The sequence below is a fragment of the Sinocyclocheilus anshuiensis genome, unplaced genomic scaffold (genome assembly GCF_001515605.1).
Source record: "Sinocyclocheilus anshuiensis isolate Anshui unplaced genomic scaffold, SAMN03320099.WGS_v1.1 scaffold962, whole genome shotgun sequence".
Classification (NCBI taxonomy): Eukaryota; Metazoa; Chordata; class Actinopteri; order Cypriniformes; family Cyprinidae; genus Sinocyclocheilus; species Sinocyclocheilus anshuiensis.
Window position 1 is genome coordinate 546,211 of NW_015537985.1, and position 20,693 is coordinate 566,903.

Consider the following 20,693-nt stretch of genomic DNA (forward strand, 5'->3'; position numbering starts at 1 on the left):
GACAGGCACAGCTTTTGTTTTATCCAGCTGTATTTACTCAGTGCAACTTATAACATCCAAGTGAAAGATATAACACCAACATGTCATAAAAAAATAAAAAAATAAATAAATAAAAAAACGAAATCACTGAGTTGGAAAAAGGATCACCCCCTCCTAAAAATGACTTGTCAACTCAATCAGGTGTAGCTAATCACCTTCTCAATGGCACACAAAGCCATTTGACTTTCAACTGTGATCAGCTCTGGTCATTTTGATTATCTGGAGTGTTTCAGGCCTTGGTAGTGCAACTGAAGCAAGCAATTAACGATGGGTGGCAAGGCACTGCCAAAATATATCCGGGATAAAGTTGTGGATAGGCACAAGTCAGGAGATGGATACAAAAACATTTCAAAGGCTTTATCAATGCCAAGAAGCACAGTCTATTATTAAGAAGTGGAATTATTGGAAGGTATTTGGTACAGCACAGACCCTCCCTGGATCAGGACGTTGCTCCAAACTGGATGAAAGAGCCAGGAGGTAACTGGCCAGAGAGGCTACCAAGAGGTCTACAGCAACTCTGAAGCAGCTGCAGGAATTTATGACTGAGTGGTCATTTTTGTGCATGGACAACAATATCACAAATACTCCACAAATGTGGGTTGTATGGGAGGGTTGCAAGAAAAAAGACACTCCTCAAGAAAGGCCACATGACTAGCTTTGCCAAAACGCACCTTGAAGATTCTGAGGCAGATGAGACTAAAACTGAATTATTTGGCCTCAACACCAAACAATATGCCTAGTCAGAGCCCAGACTTAAACCCCATTGAAAATCTGTGGAATGACTTGAAGACTGCAGTCCAAATGGTCACCATCAAATTGAACTGAACTTGAGCAGTTCTGCAAAGAGTGGGCAAATATTGCAAAGTCTAGATGTGCAAAGTTAGTAGAGACAGAGACAGAGACAGATCCCAACAGACTAAAGACTGTAATTAAAGCAAAAGGTGGTTCAACCAAATACTGACACAATTAAGGGGGTGCTCCTTTTTTTCAACTCAGTGATTTTTTTTTTTCCTGACATGTTGGTTTTATATCTTTCACTAGGATGTTATAAGATGCAATGAGTAAATACAGCTGGATAAAACAAAAACTGTGTCCATCTTCTATTCAGGCTGCAAAGCAACAAAATGTAATTCACGAGGTCGCACGTACATATAATTGGATTGAGTAAATAGTAAGCATTTTTGGCATGCTGTCCTGAGGGAGGGCTCTGAGCTCGGAATATAGCCCGAATCCAGCGAACTCCCCCAATCCCTAGTATGGGATGAGAATAGTTTAATAGAGAGGAGTTGGGGTGGAGGAGGGATGCCGGAAAACTGTCGTGGGACAGAGGTAAATTGGCTATATATAGACCTATATATGTATTGTGCTAGTGATACGTATTGGCGAGTTCCACCTGTGCCGAATTGGTTGATTATCTAATCATGAACCTTGTTAGTTAAACATCATTTATTTTACAGGGGGTGATTCTTTACAATACCCACTGTATATGAGTGGAGAGCCCCTCTCTGCTCGAAGTGCTCTTTGCCCCAGATCCACTCCATGTTTTCCAGTCATGCTCCATACTCACCGGTAAGAGAAACCCCGGTCCGAGTGATCATGAGGCAACAGAAAACTGCAAAAGATTTGACTTTTAACAACCCGCTCCTCCTCGCTACAGGAATAAAATATACAGCTCTGCTTCCATTGCAAGGGATAAAACGCCAGTGCTCTGATTAAAAAAAACAAAAAACGGCTCTTCACTTCAGGCGAATCTGCTTCCTCTCAGCACCGCACACATTGAACACTGACAAGCGGACTGATAAAAACAGTGAAACATCCCAGTGCTGCATCCGAAACTGAAGGCAGTTACCTGGCTGTCCAGTCATTCACTTATCAGGCGGCGTTTTGTGTATAAAAGCAACGCTTACGGAACATGGTTTCAGAAATGCTTCCAAAGCACCATGTAATAGTCAAAAACAAGTGAGCTGTAGAGAAAACCAAAGTAGTAGGCACAGGACTTTTTCTAGGTATATGGTAGGTATCAGTGCTGATCCTAGACTTCTGGGGGACAAAACTGTGTCGGCGGGGGCGGTGGAGTGGGGTATGAGTGGTTATGAACGAATGAATGAAACGCATTTGTTCGTGTTTCACTCCGTCTCGAATCGCGCTCGCGGAAAGCGCTTGAGAAACAGTGTCTCTTCCGTGGCCTTTCAACTCGTTTTTTTAATCTTGAGCAAGACTGTACATTCACATTACATGATTTGACTGATGTTTATGTAGAAAGGGCGACAGCGCACCGCATTAAAAGAAATTATCATTCATGTTTTCATAACCGCTGGCCAAATTCAAAAACTAAACTAAAATTAAATCATCTTTGAGAGCGAGGGGGCCCCCTGGTGTTTCGGGGCCCTACGCAGCTTGCCTATTTTGCGTATAGGGAGGATCGACTCTGGTAGGTATAGATATATACACATTCACATACGCAATCACACTTGCATATCACATGAAATAAAGGTACAAAAGCTGTCACTGGGGCGGTACCTTTTTAAAAGGCTAATTAATATGTACTGTACTGTAAAATAATATGTACTCTGTACACACACACTTGGAGTCTTGTTTGAAATGATTTAGTGAAATTAAATGATTTAATCCAATATATTCATTTTATGGTAATAATACTTTAATTCAATAAATACATTTTATGGTAATAATACTTTATCTTAAATTGGACAGGTGACGAGAACTAAAATATTTTTCATCGTTTCAAATTTTAGATAAAGTTTAGGTTTGTCAGCTTGCCTTTCTTAAATAGCTTGAAAAAAAAAGAGTAAGTTCTTGAACCCACATCTCAGGAACGCTGAATCATCTTGACGAGGTTTTCATTTGGTCCCTCTCTGCACACTTTGGCCCCTTGGTGCCCACCCTAGAATCCTACAATCGCCACGGCACCTTGATACGCTGACTGACATCAGCACCTCCCCTCAGTGCAACGTTTCCCTGATGAGCGATGCTCCTGTAGCACACTAACAGAGACTTGTCCATTTTGTCAGCCACTTTAACTAGAGACAATAAGTAGCGCGTAACCACTGTTTTCTCAGAGTTTGTGGGGACTGAGGCTCCCGAGGCATGCTTCACGGTTGGCCGACAGTGTTGTGGTCCCTTTGTGAGTCTCTCCACAGTGCTCTCCCCTGGCTGAGGTTCGCTGCAGCTGTGGCTTCTCAATAGGGCTTATTGTAGACGCGCGGAGTGTGAGCGAGCAGCGCAGTGATTGAGCGGAACGGAGGGAAAGACGCCAGTAGTGCAGGGATGCTCCTGAATATGTTTCCTTCACTCATTCGGGAAGAGCGCGTCTAGAGCGGCTGCGACGTGACGGAATCCCTCTGCATTTTCACAAGAACATTCACAATTTATAAACGCGAAGGACCAGGAGGAAAAGGTGAGTCTGATTTATGCAGTATTTGCTGAGGTGCAATACCGTACGGACTGAGTGTATTTGCGGTGCCCGTTGACACATTAGGAAGCTACACAATCATATTATAGTTTTTACAATCTAAAAGTTGAGAAATGGCAATACTATTGTGACATTATTTGTTATTGTTTTTATGTAGGCTACTTCAGATTTTTCTTACTTTAATTTAACATAGGCTACTTGCATTAAAGTATAGCATAAGGGAATATATATAAGGGAAAGAGAAATATGAAATTAAAAAAATGAACGAAACCTTTTTAAATTTAATATAACATTAATAAATATGTTCAGGCGCTATGCACTTTCAAATATTGTCGAACAGTGTGGTCAGCATTAATATCTGAAAGTTTCTCTCACTGCCTGTGATGTTTTAATATTCAGCGCTTTTCCCTCAGGAGCGTCTGTGATGTTCAAAAGTTAAGGTCTGGCAGTCAGCATATTAATCGAGTTGCAACGAAGTACAATTTCTCAGTCCTAAGAGCAATACTTGGGACCTCGCCAGGGACTCGCATTTGTGATGCAAATACTGTCGTCTGTAGTGTGACTGTGAAAGACTTTTTGATGTGAAAGTAACTCGGTGTGAGTTAGAGGTTTTTATTTTGTGTGAGTAGTGTTATAGCAAAACAAGAGCGGATATCACAAGTACAGAGGTGCAGATTTTCCTCACACCTCCGTATCGATATCAAATACCTCCCTGTCAGGACGCCACTGCAATGCCAACAACAGCACGGAGTCTCGTAGTGGAATCTTCGCTTGTAATGTCAAGCTGACGGCCGCTAGGTGGTGCGTTGAGTGAACCGTGAGGCCAACTTGATGTGGCTTAGATCCAGAAATTAATTGTGGTTTTGGGTGTGTTTTTTTCGTTGTGAAGTAATTTTCAGTATTATTTGTAGAATATGTTTAGCTGTTCTTGTGTTGTTGCTTAATTGTTACTATTGCTTATTTCCTGACTTTACATCTGGTTGTAGTCTGTTAGCACTTTAGTTTGTGTCCATGCATAAACTGGGCTGTCGTCAGGGAGGGTTGACCAAGAATGTTGTCCTGAATATGTGGGGTTCACAGTAAGATTTTATATGGTGTAGACTATGGCTGTCTTGTTATTTTTTTTTGGGCCCCTAGGAAAGATTATGAAAATGGGACTCAATGTTGTAAAAATGGTATGAGATTGATGTCGTTTTGCCAAGTCATGCTATACACTGAAAAAAAAAAAAAATTGGTGTACAAACAATTTTCACTTCACAGTAAATTACAAAGAAACAGCAAGTAAGACATTAAATTAAACATGATATTTTGAAGTAGAAAGACTAAAACAGTATTTCTTGTAAAATGTACTTTAGGAATCTTTGTTTTAGTTACAACTTTGAAAAATATTCTTTTACAGATAGATCAGATAAGAAGTACAGTATGCCTTGTGTCGGAAATGTATAATCTGCAGATTTTTCTGGGACCACCTCATGGGGCGCCCACCCATGAATATTTTTTCCCAGGCCTTTTGAATTTAAGTGACAGCTTTGTGCATAAACAGAAAGAACTTATTACAAAAATATTTTATGAAAAGGATTTTTTTTTGCCAAGCATATAATGAAACTGCAACAAAATAGTATTTTAATATATTATAAATGTATTCTTTATTAGACTTTTCATCTTGCCTGCTCATAAGCAATCATATCCAGCCCAGATCTTGTCGTAGTCACCCTCAAGAGTCTGCACAGCGAAGGGCAGCCATAATAAGAAGGCCATATGCTACCAGTCCGCACTGTGCTGTTTGATGTCCAGATGCTAGGAGCCTTGCTTTGCTCTGTGTTGGAGCATACTGTCCCTGGTGAGTGCCACAATCGCTCTTGCACCACAGGGGGGCTATGACTAAAGAGTGTGCTGAGATGGGTTTTTGGAGCTGAATCTCTGGCTGTGGCTGTGGGCGCTCTCTCACAGGGCGGTCTGAGCTGAAGCCTCAGCTCTTCTCATCAGATGGCATGGGGGGCTAATGAGACTTCATCATCCGGTCCCAGACCATTTGGGCGATCTGTGCTGAACACAAAGTCCGGGGCCTCAGCCAAGCCCGACAACGAGCAGATTCGGGCAGGGAAAAATTGTTAGTGGGGGGCTGGAAAGAGAAGAGGAACAAATATAGTACAGTCATAGCATGGCATATAGTTGCCTTGTAATGTACAGTAAATTGGTTTTTAGTCATGATCCATTTTTTGATTAGTCTAAAATAATTGGTGAAAAATCTAATGAAACCAAAAATGGGTTTGTGAAGGATCCCAATGCAAAACACACATAGATTTGAATGTTTAACAGTCAAGTGACATTTTTTTTTATGTATAGTGCCAATACAGATTGTTTCAAAGCAGCTTCACATTAATAAACAGGACAATAACAGTGTTAATGTTGTAAAATTAATCAATTATGAAACAAATTCAATTTCAGCTGTAAAATAGCTCTACAGAGGATGATAATAAAAACTCCATTCATGTTCTCCATAGGGAAACAGATTTTGAATCATACATAACCTTTAAAGAGCTCCAAGGTTGTTAATCAATGGTATATGCTTTTGTGGAAACCATCTATTTGCATTATTTCAACTTAAATAATCATGTTTAACAGTGAAATTCATGGAGAATAACTACATTACACATGGTGCTGTACAGAAAATTCCACCAATCAGAGAGTCGTGTAAAGCAAATTGTTTCAAAAGAGCTCTGCAGGGAACACCTACTCCCATGAAGTACTACGAATGACCTAATTGAGTTCCCGAAATACTTAAATACTTGTATATCTATGCATATTTTGCAATAAACTAAAAATATATTGTTTCTATAGATATGATCAGCAACTTTAAATGAATCGTTTTATATTTCTCCATTCTTTTTAATTTGATTGTAATTCGCAATAATTAACAATGATTGTAGTTTTTCCCTCACTAACTGTTACTTACACAGTCTTGTACCTCTATATTTTTCTCTGATTTTCAAATGGGACTCTACGGGAAAAAATTAATGGGAAGGATACAAACAGGACAAACGCTGCTAAAAAATTGGGCAGGCACTAATGCACTCTATAGTGTCATTATTTAACTTAATTTAATTCAGGGTTGTTTCAATTCAGTTCAATAACTGTGTTGGTGTTGCAAAGTTCTTCAGTTATAAATCGAGTTAAATTCAGCTATAACAAGCTCTACAGAAGGCAATAGTGTCATTATATAGCTCATGTCAGTTCAATGTTGATTCAATTCAGTTCATTAGCTGTGTCGATGTTTCAAAGGATCTAACTAAGACTTTGACATGATGCCCTCACATTAATTTCTGAAAAATCAGATATAGTCTGGGACCTAAGCAATTTGGGCAATTTTGCGAAATGTAAACATGTCCTGAGGTATTGCTTCAGACGCACAACATTAAAAAAAAATCCCAGGGCTTGTTTCCTATGTCCTTGTTTGCTGTGTTTTAATGCAAGCTTGATAAATGATCCATATCACCTTCCAGCTCTCTTTATTAGCCTCCGCTACGCTATAAGCGTTCCAGACTCGAAGTTCTTTTTATTTCGCAGTGGTGTCATGTGGCACTTCAATGAAACTATTCGAGGTCGGCGATAACTGAGACGTGTAGCGGATTATTTTGCCATAACTGTTTTCTTGATCCCGTCAGCCATTTTTGAAAACTTTTGTTGAATCTACTCAGTCAGACACATAGAGATCTAATCAGTCACTAAGCACTTGTAATTCTCCTATAAAGTGAAGCTTACAATAGAGATTACAGGCTTTAGATGAGACTTTTCCCCACTGAGGGGTCCTGGCACTGTGGTCTTCTGAAGCAAAGCGCAAGACGTTCTGTTCTCCTCCAGCAGCGCTGGTGCTTTTGATCTTGGAGGGAATACAAGGAGGGAATGGATTCCCTGAGGGATGCTGTGTGATTTACTTTTCTGTTCACCTTCAGAGTCCTAGCTTCAAATATGCTATTATTTAGTACAGTTAGGCATCTGACACATATAGCTTTAATGTCTCAGATATGTTTAACACCTTTTATTTAAACCCTATATTACCATCAACACTTTTTTAATAATGTTAACGCTTTAACACTTTCAAATAGAGTCATTGTTTGAAGCCCATCTGAATTGCATAAAATATCATAATAAATCTTATGCACATGTTGCGATAATTGCAAGGTTTAAATAGCCATGGACTCTAAACACAATATGGGAGTTGTTCTGTCTGTAAAGCATAGGTCAGATCTCATCTTTTCTCGGACAATGAAGGATTTCCGTGGAGATTTCGACATCCTCTTTAACATCAAAATAAGCTGTTGGGGCGTGAATCCTGCTGCTGTGGGTTTGAACTACTGGAAGGACAGATTTCTCTAGAGAACGTATATGTGCTCTACCCAAATCCCTTTTGAACTATTTTTTCCAGACTTGTAAGTGTTTGACTTTAAAAGAATGTTAGAAACACCTAAAAGGCTCTTTCGGACCGAGAAGCTCCAGGGACCCCTTAGGAGAAATTTGTGCCTGGAATTTTGTCACTTCAACTTAGAGTGCACACTTTTAAATTGTAGTTCTCCATTGCAATTTGGAGCATGAGGGTTTTTTATACACTATAAAAATCCAGTGTCACTTACATAACACACTTTTACGGTGTGGTGAGGCTTTGTAGTTCTTAGTAGCAGCTCTTAAGCTAGAGGCTGTAGGATCAAACCCCAGATGGGGCCATTCACGAGCCACTGACATTGTGCTCTTGAGCAAAGTACTTAACCAACCCCAGTGTGAGTTTCAGACAGTGCAAAAGTACCGTAAGTAACCTTGGATTGGAAAGTGACTCGTTAATGAAGAATAATTTAACAATGTAGCATACTTGTGATATACTGTGAAGCTGTGGGTCAATGACATGATGATTTTTTTTTTCTTTGAAAAATGAAATTCATACATATAATGACCTAATACACAACACCACTTCTATGAATTGTCAAACTGAAACACACACACACACACAGGTTTGTTTTTGTGAATTGTGGGGACATTCCATAGGCAAAATGGGTTTTATACTGTACAAACCGTATTTTCTATTGCCCTACACCAACCCTACACCTAAACCTACCCCTTACAGGAAACTTTCTGCATTTTTAGATTAAAAAAAAAAACTAATTCTGAATGATTTATAAGCCTTTTGAAATATAGGGACACTCAAAATGTCCTCATACACTCTTAAAAATAAAGGTGCTTCAAACGGTTCTTCAAGCGATGCCATAGAAGAACCATTTTTGGTTCCACAAAGAACCATTCAGTCAAAGGTTCTTTAAAGAACCATCTCTTGCTTATCTTTTTATAATCTGAAGAACCTTCTTTCACCACAAAGAACCATTTGTGAAACAGAAAGGTTCTTCAGATGTTAAAAGTTCTTTATGGAACCATTTAGACAAAAAGGTTCTTCTATGGCATCGTGAAGCACCTTTATTTTTAAGAGTGTAAATCACCTTCTCATTGTAATACCTATGTCATACCCAGGGCCGCATTAAGACCTCACTGGGCCCTGGGGCTATGACTTACTGCAGGGTCCCCCATCACAATAATGATATATATAGCTTAAAATAGGGTTTTTATCCAATCAACATTTTTGATGCATTGCAATTTCATAATTCTTGTTACCAATTCCAATATCACAAAAAAAATAAATAAAATACTAGCCTACGTAAAAACAAACTTACTGAAGACAAGTAAACAGTCATGAATTACAATAGAACTAAGAAATGGACCTACAAAAACTTAAAGCATAAAATAAATAGACTACAAATAGACTGAATAGTCTTCACGGTATAAATTCAATACACATTATTTTACAAAAGCGATTCGGTCAAGGACAGTGAGTGATTTTCTTTCTAATGTTTAATTTACATTATTGACACAAATAGCAACAGCAGCTATATTAGGCTGCTTTGGAGGAATAGTTCACCCAAAAATTAAAGTTATGTTGTTGTTGTTCTAAACCTGTTGGATGCAAACGTATATATTTGGAACAATACTGGTAATCAAACAGTGTCTATTCCCCCATGACTTCCATAGTATGAAAAAAAAAACACTATTGGCTTCAACAGGGACCAGACACTTTCTGGTGGTTACGAATATTCTTCAAAATATCTTCTTTTATGTTGAGGAGAACAAAGAAATTCATACAGGTTCAGAACAACTTGAAACTGAGTAAATTATGATTTTAATTTTTGGGTGAACTATATCCCTTTAAAATCTCATCATATAATGCCAGTATCTTATAATAGCCAACTAGTGCACATGCTTTATCTTTAACTATTAATGTTAATTTAAGACACAAATGACTGTGTTGATGAGGCGACAGGCATTTTGACACATAACTATGTGTATTCAAACGTTTAAACACAAGGCGCAAAAAATAACTCTTAGTTTAGTCAGGCGCTGTACGAGCAAGTGCGCTCCGCGAGTATCAGAAACCGTCATAACACGCGCATTTGCCAAAATGAATTCTGCCACTGCTTAATGTCCCTGAACAGTTAAATACGTTTTTAAACCACAGCACTTCAAATGCGTTTAAATTAAATGTTAAAAGCTTACATCATGACGCGCAAAATGAATTTCTCAACCCATAAGCGAATATAGGCCTATAGAGTTATTTCAAACACAAAAAGCAATATACATCTATCAAGTTAATAATCAAACTAACCTAAAATCTGTGGGGATGGTGACGCTGTGTTTTTATCTGTTCCATGTATCCGGTCTATTTGCGGTTTCACAACTCCCTCTCCATCATCAGCTTTAGTAAAAGAAACTAGCTGTGGATTTTAGTGACTCACTCATTTTTTCCCCTCTCTCCTAATTTTTTTCTCTCACAATTTTTTTTTTAGAATAGTTGACATTTTTAATTTGTAACACATTAACCTCGAAACCTTTTCAGCTTTCTCTTTCTGCAAACTGTATGGTGTAGCGATACGAGGAGAGCACCCAAAATACTATCAAACACTCCAACGCAGCTTCATTCTATGCGAAAGATGGATAAAAAGGCGCAGAGCAAACAAAAACCTCGAAAAATGATATGCGACCCGCCAAATGCTGGCTGAATCACAGAGATGCCGATTTGCACGAGACTAATATTATAACAGGACCTCGGTGTTCGGCGAAATATGGTAGGTCATTTGCGGGGGAATTTTTACTTTACAAATTACAGACATGGCCGATTCGCACGGGATTAAGATCACAGACAACCTCCGCAATTATTACAAATGACTGGAGGTCACCAGGTAATACTAATCCCGTGCGAATAGGGCTAACTCGTGTTTTCCCCTCTCTCCTCATTTTTTTTTAGAATAGTTGACATTTTTACTTATCGAAGATTGTTCTTTGCATGACCGTTTCTAGATTACACCAGAATGAAGTGAAGAGAGGTGAATGCAGACATTAGGCGCAGCGATCACCTGACCTGATAGATAGGCTACGTGCACAGTTCGTTCAAAAGTAAAATATATAATAAATACATTTGATTGGTAAACAAAATTCAAATGTGACGTTTTAATCTCTAATGGTAATGCATGGAATTTATGGAAAAACTCCTAAATAATAACTAAACTATAGTTATTACTATAGTTATAAGCCACTAACTATAATTAACTAAATAATAGCGCTAAAAAGGTGAGGTACGTGGTGGGGCTTTGGCGATCGGTGCTACCGATGTCCGTCAATCTACTCCGGGACTTCAGCCCCGCCTAGCCCAATGGTTAATGCGGCCCTGGTCATACCCATGTCATTATACAAATTTGTGTCCTCATAAATCACAAAAATGCGCGCGCACACACACACACACACACACACACACACACATATGTAGTTCAGACTATAAAATCTTTCACCTTAATATGTATATATATATAGAGATTTTTATATATTAAAATATTTTTCTGAAAATGACTAAGATATGATTAAGAAGATATGTTATTACAATTTACTTGATGGTTAGACCACGACATTATTATTAGGCCTAGTCTTTACAACTTTTTTCTTGAAAATGGTCTAAACGTTTTTCAAAACCATATAAAACCAACATGTGTTTTAAACTGGATTTTTTGGGGGACATTTTTTTTTTACATTGACCCATATGCTGTCTTGCATAAGCTGAGTATGATAATGGAGCTACTCTTTCCATTGTTGGGACTTGAGATGGGAGATATTTGCTTTATTTCTCCAAACCTTTGCATTGGAGCTCTATCCCTCTCCCTCTGTCGGTTTCCCCCTCCCTCCTTGGTTCCCTTTAGTCCTAAAGATTAATGTGCTCCAGTTTCAGCAGTGCTGTCAAATACCCATCCAAAGGAAAGAGCCGCATGTCCGTTTTGCTCACCTGTAGCGCTCTGCCTGCACCTGCATCTCAGACTGCAACCTCTGAAATGCCAAAAGTCATGTTGTCATAATCTGGGGTTCAAATGTGAAGTGGTATTATAAAAATGACAGTAAATCAAGCCTGCATCTGTGCTGACAGACTCTCTTTTTGTATATTTCTTGGACTTGTTTCTCTCTCTCTGATTTTCTTCAACCTCTCCCCCTGATGTCTGTTCTCACCACAGGTTTGAGAGCTTCAGCTACAATCATCGTTCATTCCTGTGGTCTCCCCCATCAATCACCAGTCAGACGGTCTGCTCTATCCTGCTACCCACGCCAGTGCTGAGGGTGGTGCACAGTTTCCCAGGAGCCACCTCTTAGCCTCAAGATCTTTGGTGCCTCTTCAATACGGAGGAGTGTATTTTTTATTTCCTTCTTTTTTTTTTTTTTACTCTCATCCTTTCATCCAAATAATGCAGATCGGCTCTGCAGTGTGGACTGGACTGACTGTAATGACTATGTTGCTGTTAGCCCAGTGGGACATGGGCTGCTGGGGGATGACTCTGAACTCTATCCCACTTCGTCTGGCTTCCCTCAGGCCCCTCAGAACTAGTGTGGGTGTATCTCTTCAAAGACACAAGCGCAACTGGGTGTGGAACCAATTCTTCGTCCTGGAGGAGTACACAGGAGATGACCCTCTTTATGTTGGCAAGGTAAAGCTAAATTTCTCCGATATTTTAAATGTATCAAGTGCACTGAGGTCATTTATAATGGCAAATAGGGCTGAGTGATATCATTTAATTATTATTCTCTTTCTTTTTTGAATTCATTAAGTGAAAAAATGGAAACACATAAATGTAGGAATTATTAAAAGGCTGAGAAATATACTAAAACATTGAGTTGATTTCAACTCAATATTGTAATACTGTAATATTTTTCATCCTTTGTTGATATTTATTTCACCCAGACCTAATGACATGTACATTTTCTGTACTAAAACCTTGTTTGATGTGCTTGTTGTCATGATGGTGTTACATCTCATTCGACCACTTTTGGTCAGATACAGTGTGGTCACATTTTCGATCGCCTCACCTCTGAATGTAGTTGAAGTGACACAATCTTAAAATGTTTTGGACTTTCTTTTCACTTGCATTTAGCACTGTCTTTTTTCAAACAAATCACCTGAAATTAATCTTAATAGGTGTAAACGGGGTCTTACATCTCATCCAGTGGCTGCCTGTTAACTGAGCTGACATGTTTATTTAGATAATGTACTTGGGGCGCCCAGAAGCCACTAGACCTGTCCAGTCGCTCAGACTTATTTCTCTGGAGTGTCTGGCAAAATATTGTGCCTCAGCCGCACATGATTGCCGTTTCTGTTAAACATGTGATGCTGTTTAAACATGACTATGACCAAGTGTATGCTATTGTGCATACACTTGGCATACAGGGACCTTGCTAATAATTTTCATTTTAAAGAAGTCATATCATAAGGAATCCATTTATGCTTGATCTTTTGATATATGTGCTATGAATATAAAGTTTAAACACTTTTGATTGTCACATTTTCTGAACTGATGTTTTGAAATAGCAGTGATGTATCAGCCAATTAGAAAGGGTTCCTTCTCATTAATGCCAAGAGAAATCACAGAAAACCTCACATGCCTCATGTTTCTTCCATGATGAGGTTTAGTAATACTTTGTGAAAACGTGTCAATCAAACGCTTAATGAAGTGCGTGTGAAGAACAGATGCTCTGCCTGCATATTTCCTATGAGAATGTTTGAATCAGTAATATAACATTACTCTAAGGTAGGGGTGTGCGATAACACGATTTTTGATCGTGGACTATTAAAACGTCTCAAAGATCTGCTTTTGAAGAAATATCATGGTATCGTGCTACAGCACACATTCTATCAGTTGCAGTTCTGGTGCCTCCGTCTCAATAATACAACGTGACATACATTCCCATCAAACGTTAACTCAGTGGTAGAGTTACACTCACAGGACACTGCACTTATTCGCAGTCATAAAAGTGCATTATTTGCATGTGCTTTAAAGCCTTGCCGGTTAAACATTTCATTCGCGTGCTGTTCTGATGTGCACTTTTTCTGAGTGCGCACACAGCGCTAAAAAGCCTGTCAAACAGCGCCTGATTGTTTATGTCGAAAGTGAAAGTAAACAGTTGATAGTAAAACGGATGTGTGCCTGTATATTAGATGCTTGCAGCTCTTAACTTGACAGCAGACTAATTGTAGTAAACATGCTGCCACTTGTCAAAGGGATAGTTCACCCAAAAATGAAAATTCTGTCATTATTTACTCACTCTCATGTGGTCCCAAACCTGTATTAATTTCTTTCTTGCGCTGAACACAAAAGAAGATATTTTGAAGAATGTGGGTAAACAAACAGTTGCTGGTCTTATCTTTGATAGTAGGAAAAAAACACTAGGAAAGTCACTGCGGACCAGCTATTTTGTTACCCACATTTTTCAAAATAACTTTTATGTTCAGCAGAATGAAGGAATTCATTCAGATTTAAAAGAACTTGAGAGTGAGTAAATGATGACAGAATTTTCATTTTTGGGTGAACTCTTTAATGTTAATAAAACAACAAAACACAAAGAGAAAAATCACTCACTGCTCTTGACTGAAGAACTTTAATACAGTTGCTTTAATAAGAATCAATGTATAATTTATACAGTGAAGTGTATTATTTTTTAAATTTGTTCATTCAATTTCTTGAATGCTACTGCTAAATACACCTACTCTCCCTGAAAAATAAAGCACTGTTTGTTTTATTTGTATATAATGTGTAACATGTATCTTTGTTCTTGTATTTTAATAACAAAGATAAAATAATGACGATTTTTATCTTCACCCACTTTGGCCTAAATGTCTGCCATTCTTTTTTATTTTATATTTTGTTACCTTGTAAGGCTTTGTTTTTAAAATAGTTTTAATTAGTTTAGTTTAGTTAGGGAAATTAGTTTGGCTGTACTGCTCAGACAACTTGCAAAATAGTAAAACTTAGATGACAAAGAATCGTGATAAAATCGTGAATCATGATTTTACTGAAAAAAAAAAAAAGTGATATGATATTTTTGCCATATCGCCCACCCTTATTCTCAGGGTATTTTAAAAGCTTTGTCTGATATTCATTTTCAGACACTTTAAATGAAAGCACTGACGAATGGAGGTTGACGTATGCTGTTCAATCAGTCTGGGCTTTTAAAGTGTTTTAGTCATCAGTTTTCCTCACATTAATGTCAGCGTGCAAATGAACATGTATAGCTTGTGAATATCTGATGCATTGTTTGATCAAAACACTCTGGCATGTGGATGATCATGTGTTTAATAAATGCCTCATGTAGTGTATGATCAGACCTCTTTGATGCAATGTGGATTTTATAGTTATACTCCGAGCTACAGTAAATGAGCCACACAAAGAGGAAAAAAGCATTGTCACAAAAGGGAGCATCTTTTCTTTTATGTATTGGCTCCAGTCTACTAGCAATGTGATTGCTTAATACGCACAGGCTTGTAAGTAGTTAGCTCGATGTTAAACACAAAAACAGTCAAACACTTTCCCATTTTAAAGATAATGAGCCAGATACTCAAGCATGCCACCTGCTCTACTATCCTTGGCTTTTACAATACATTATCTCTCAGCCTCTACATCACACACACACACACACACACACACACACACACACACACCTCTACCATCACACACTCAAACCCTGGCAGCCAGGTTGAATCTTATTAGATTTAGGCTCATCTCCAATTCACTCTAGCCGGAGGGATCCGGGCAAAAGAGAAGTGACTGAACACAAATGTTTCCCCCGCACTGAATGATGATCAGTGGAGTATTGTACAGTATGGGGTGGCCTATCTCTCTACCTTCCCATAGGAAAGAGAAGCCACAAATGAAATCTCTCTAAGCTCTCAGATGTTTCTCCTGGACTGTAAAGAGATCTTTACTTTGGTTTTCTGCTTCTCAGATTAATTTCAGAGAAAAAGGCCCTAATTTTATAACTCTATACTCTTGTTATATGTCAACATCTGACAGATTTGTGACTTCCTTTAATTCCTTTTTATTTTAAGGAATTCTAGGAGAAATGTCTGAGACAATGTTCATTAGGCAGAACTGAGAACTCCATTAAGAGCAAACTCTGAGCAATAACATTTTTCTCTTGGTTTCTCTTTTAAATTTCTTTATCTTTCACGTCTCAAGTGCTGAATGTATTTTGTATGATGGTCATTGGCTGACTGCTTGTTCTCCTTTCTTGGCTTTTATGTAGACATCCATCCTTTGATCACGAGTGAGCATGAAAGATAGTCTTATTCATCAGGATAAGGGTAGCATAATATAGACATAAAAGACAGGGTCCTCACAAACAACTTACCATGAGATATTATATTGTTTTCATATTCTCTTTCTTTTTATGCCTATGCCCCTTTTCATGGTATCAACAGCAAAACACTAAAGATGTGAGTAGTGGTTGACCGAGATGGGTGTTTTCATGACTGATACTGATATCCAGGGGGCAGGGAAGCTGATATGTTGATTTGTATTTACATATTTTATGTTAATACATATTTTATTACATTTTTAATTATTTTAAATTAATTAAAATAATTTATTTAAATTATTTAATTTTTTTTATTATTTTAAAATGTTATTAAAATATTAAAATAGCTGATTAAGCTCCTATTTTGCATAATTCAATTTTAAACTATTTTAATGTAACTTAAAATTGACAAAAATAAATAAAATCTATATTCTTACATCTCAAAATGGCCAAATATCAGGTAATTAGCTCTCTTTGGGCAATGCATACAGTACCGTTCAAAAGTTAGGAGTCAGTATGATTTTTTTTTTTTTTTTTTTTTTTTAAAAAAAAAAAAAAAAAAAAAACTCTAGCTTTCTATTCTACATCAAAAGTGACAGTAAATAAATTTCTAGGATTACATGCTGATTTTTTTTTTTTTTTCAAAAACATTAATACATTTTTATTGAGGCCAAACATTTTAACAGTAGTTTATGAACACTGCCCCGCTTCTCTACAATTACCACTGGACATGATTGAATAGCTGTCATATTCTTGAGGTTTTTGCTAGCCAAAGTCAAGTTTTGAGGCAAGTAGAAGAGCGGGAGATGAAGTTTGGAACCCAAAATCTTTTATTTATCTTCAATACACAAGTTTCATGCATATTGCAAAAACATATCATGAGAACGTTACATAAATTAGATAGGCATAAGCTGTGTGTGGATTATTCTGACCTTTTGATCCTGCCCTAACAGTGAGCAGAGACTAAACCCTGTCAGCAACAGTTGGCTTGATGATACTCTAAACTTCTAACAGCCTATTTTTATGTTTGTGCAGAAAGTTGAAAGATATGGTATGCTCTCATATGCATGAGACAGACACACTTTCTTGGCAGAAATTTGATGTTGAGACTCCAGGCTGATTGAAGAAGGACTTTGATGCTTCCAGAGAGTAAATAGAAGAACCTTTTGAAGCCATTTTCACATCACCGTCTCCATCATACACATCTTGCCATTTACATCTTTGTTTTTTTGGCTTCAAACACTTTGCAGGAAGCATAAGAAACCTTTAATTTACGTCTCTAATCAACCCTTGAAATAACATTTTCTGTTCTTGGTTTTATGCTTTATCGATTGTCTCTCACTTGCAATTCATGCTGGAAAACAAGATTTTTTGTTACTCTGAACAAAGAGCAGAGAAGCGAACAGAGAGGCTTATTCTCAACCAAACAGTAATATCAACAATTATTAGAAATGACCCCAGTGTCTCCACTGAAAGTACACATTCATTACAGCACTTCCAGGCGAGTTCACTTCAGAATAAGCATAAACAAGTGTCCGATGTCGTTAATAGTTCCATCGCAAGTTACCTGGACTTGGATCCCGCCACGTAATTAAAAATCTCGCCTCTGGTTCGGAATCACAGGAATGCATCTCTGATTATCCGGCATACTGTATCAAGGCCTCTCAGCTGCTTGCTGTCCTCCCATTCTCGTATTTGAGCTCCATAGGATATGCAGGGCCCGTCGGTTTGAATCCCTCAGCTGGGCATTGAATGCCCGATTCTGCCTATATTCACTGAGTGCGCCAGAGAAAAAATGCTTTGAATTCAGCCTTAATTGGGGGGGATCCTTTGATGGTGCAGTCTGTGTAATAGCACAAGGGGAGGGGAGAGCATTCCCAGGCCGACTTCCGTCGCAGCCCATTTGCATTTCCTTTTTCCTAGCCTGCCAAAAACAACTCATAGCTCACCTTCTATGCGCACTTAATGAGAAGCAGACCAGGAGTGCCGCTGTAACCCCGCGGCGAAGATGAGAGATCCACACTTCTATCCCCTTCTGGCCACTGGGAAGCTTTTCGTCAGCCAGGCCGAGCAGATTAAACGCGCCCTCCGTCGTGCCCGCCCTCTCACCACATCAATGATTTGCGCAAACTGAATTAAACAAAATGAAACAGAAGAGAAAGAGCTCTTTTCATGTTGTGGATCAACAAGCGTTCCCCAACTCCTCTTTGGAGTGATTTCTAACATATGCTGGGTAATTAAATGCAGCGCTGGAGAAGATGGGCCGCTTTTCATCTGCTTCCAGTCCATACTTGTCCATGCCATGGCCATTTGTCATCAGTGCAGATGAAAGGCATTTTGTTGGCAGTCTTGGCCCGGGCTCTGGTGCCAACCTTGCGAGTGCGTGTGCGCGCATATACGCTCGCCGAGTGCGGGTTTGCACCTGAACACCCACAAATGGAGATGGTGAAGAAAGTGAATCGTGTCTTTTCCGATAATTAAGGCCGAGGGCATTGAGGGTGTCTAGTCACAGAGGTGCTTTTTAATAGAATCCGGCTGAGTCTTTCTCATATGTAGAGTGATATGAGCTGACACCACTGAATCTAATAACAGGGAATATGGAATCCTCCACTATAAGGCTGAGATGTGGCTCGCACTTCCCAGATGAAGAGCAGCTCGGCAACACAATAAAATACCATTTGCATTTATATAGCACTCGGCAGGTGTTGATTCAGGTGAAATATTACAACAGGGGGAAGAATCCCACACCACAAGAGCGTATTGAAAGGCACTGGCAAATAGATCCAGTATATAAAAAGCTATCAAGTACAAATAACTGCCTTTCCTCACAGATTCAGTCGTTTGCCTTTATTATAGACTGGATTTTAGCCCGGCTCTTGATTACCCGGGGTGGTAAGATGGTTTTAAAAGCAAAGGAAAATGACACTGGAAAACGCTACATCACTTGAGCCTGGAACAGGGAAGACAATGCATGTCTCGGTTCTGACGTTAGCCGCTAGATGTTGCAAACAAAAAGCATTGGCGTACGAACAGCTGCAGAATCCCAAGCTAGGTTTCTTTCACCTTTAAACTGTGAGCCAAGGTTATCTCTAAGGAAACTGTTGCTTTAATGAGACTGTGCAGGTCTATGCTTATGTGCTTACGCAGCGATTAATGACAGCTGACAAACGTGTAACATGCTTCACTTCAGTCCTTTATGCTTAAGGTTTGAGCAAAGAGCTTGTTGTGAGTTTGTTTGGTTCGTGTGAATGCAGCTTTCTTAACCTAAATGTGTCTTAGTAATTTATTGATTATTGATTGATGCAGACATTTTGAGATCATTTGCACCTGATTTTGTAGGGTAAGTGTAGGGACAAAAATAAATTATACTCCCAATGTTGCTATTTTTTCCACACAAAAGTGTAGATGCTAATAATATCAGTGGTGTATAAAGTACCCATACCCATACTCAAGTAAAAGTACAGTACAGTACAAAAGTACATCTTACCAGAAAATGACGTTGGTAGAAGTTGAAGTCACCGTTTAGAATATTACTTGAGTAAAAGTCCTAAAATATGTGATATTTATTGTACTTAAGTACGAAAAGTATTTTTTAAATCTTAAACATACTTAAGTATTGAAAGTAAAAGTACAAGTAAATGCAAAATGGAAAAGAAGCAAATAAATATATATATAAATGTTCATACACAGCGTGAGTAGCAAGATTGTGTTCAGTTTTAACTCTTTCTTCCATTTTGCATTTTTGGGTAAGAATAAGAAGCACCTCATCTGGTACTAAGTGTCTTTAATTCCAGCATAAGAAAACATTTCTGGAATCTGCATCTGAAATAGCATTTAGATGTATTCACACAGTTTATGTATCTCAGAGGGGAATGCATTTAACCTGCAGTTACAGATGCATAAATAACGTTTTGTTTTTAACATAAAACGTTGAATACTGATATTTGAAATTATTTAAAAACATGAAAAAAATAGTAGAAATGTGAAATTAAAACCCCCATTAGATGGCAGCAAGTGACTGTTAATGATTGAGTCATTGAGATTCAAATGATTCATTGAAACGACTGATTCATTCAGAAACAAAGCAGTTGACTGTGTTAATGAGTGAATCACTGAATCATTTATTCAACCGATTCGTTCAAAAAGCTGATTCATTCAATAAGTAAACACGGTCCATTGCTCAGAGAAGCAAAACAGTGATCTTTGTTTGGAACTATTTTCGTTGGCAAAATTGAGCAAAAACAAGCAATATTATGTCTAAAATGTAAGTCACTTATTGCTTTACTGAACTTGTATAAAATGATTATTAAATGTGTTCATGCTTGCAGAAAAACTTTTTGTGTGATATAGATTGTGATATAGATATTAAATTATATAAATATAAAAAGCATACAAAAGCATTTGTGGCATCTACAATTTAGAATTTAGAATATTTTGAGTTTTAATAGACTAATAAATCAACATGCGTGCACTCTGTGTGTGATTTGGTGATATACTCGATAATGTCAGATCGCACATCATTACAACA

General features: G+C 38.1%; 1 protein-coding gene across 1 annotated transcript in view; it reads left to right on the plus strand.

Annotated features, from left to right (window-relative positions):
• Positions 1–3,153: 3,153 nt before the first annotated feature.
• The window catches only part of LOC107674380 (cadherin-7-like), a 75,432-nt gene continuing 57,892 nt past the window's right edge, over positions 3,154–20,693 (plus strand). Inside the window, exons 1-2 of the mRNA XM_016468345.1 lie at positions 3,154–3,454; positions 12,058–12,525. Coding sequence (XP_016323831.1) covers positions 12,286–12,525 — 240 coding nt within the window. The 5' untranslated portion in view covers positions 3,154–3,454; positions 12,058–12,285. The remainder of the gene's footprint in view (positions 3,455–12,057; positions 12,526–20,693) is intronic.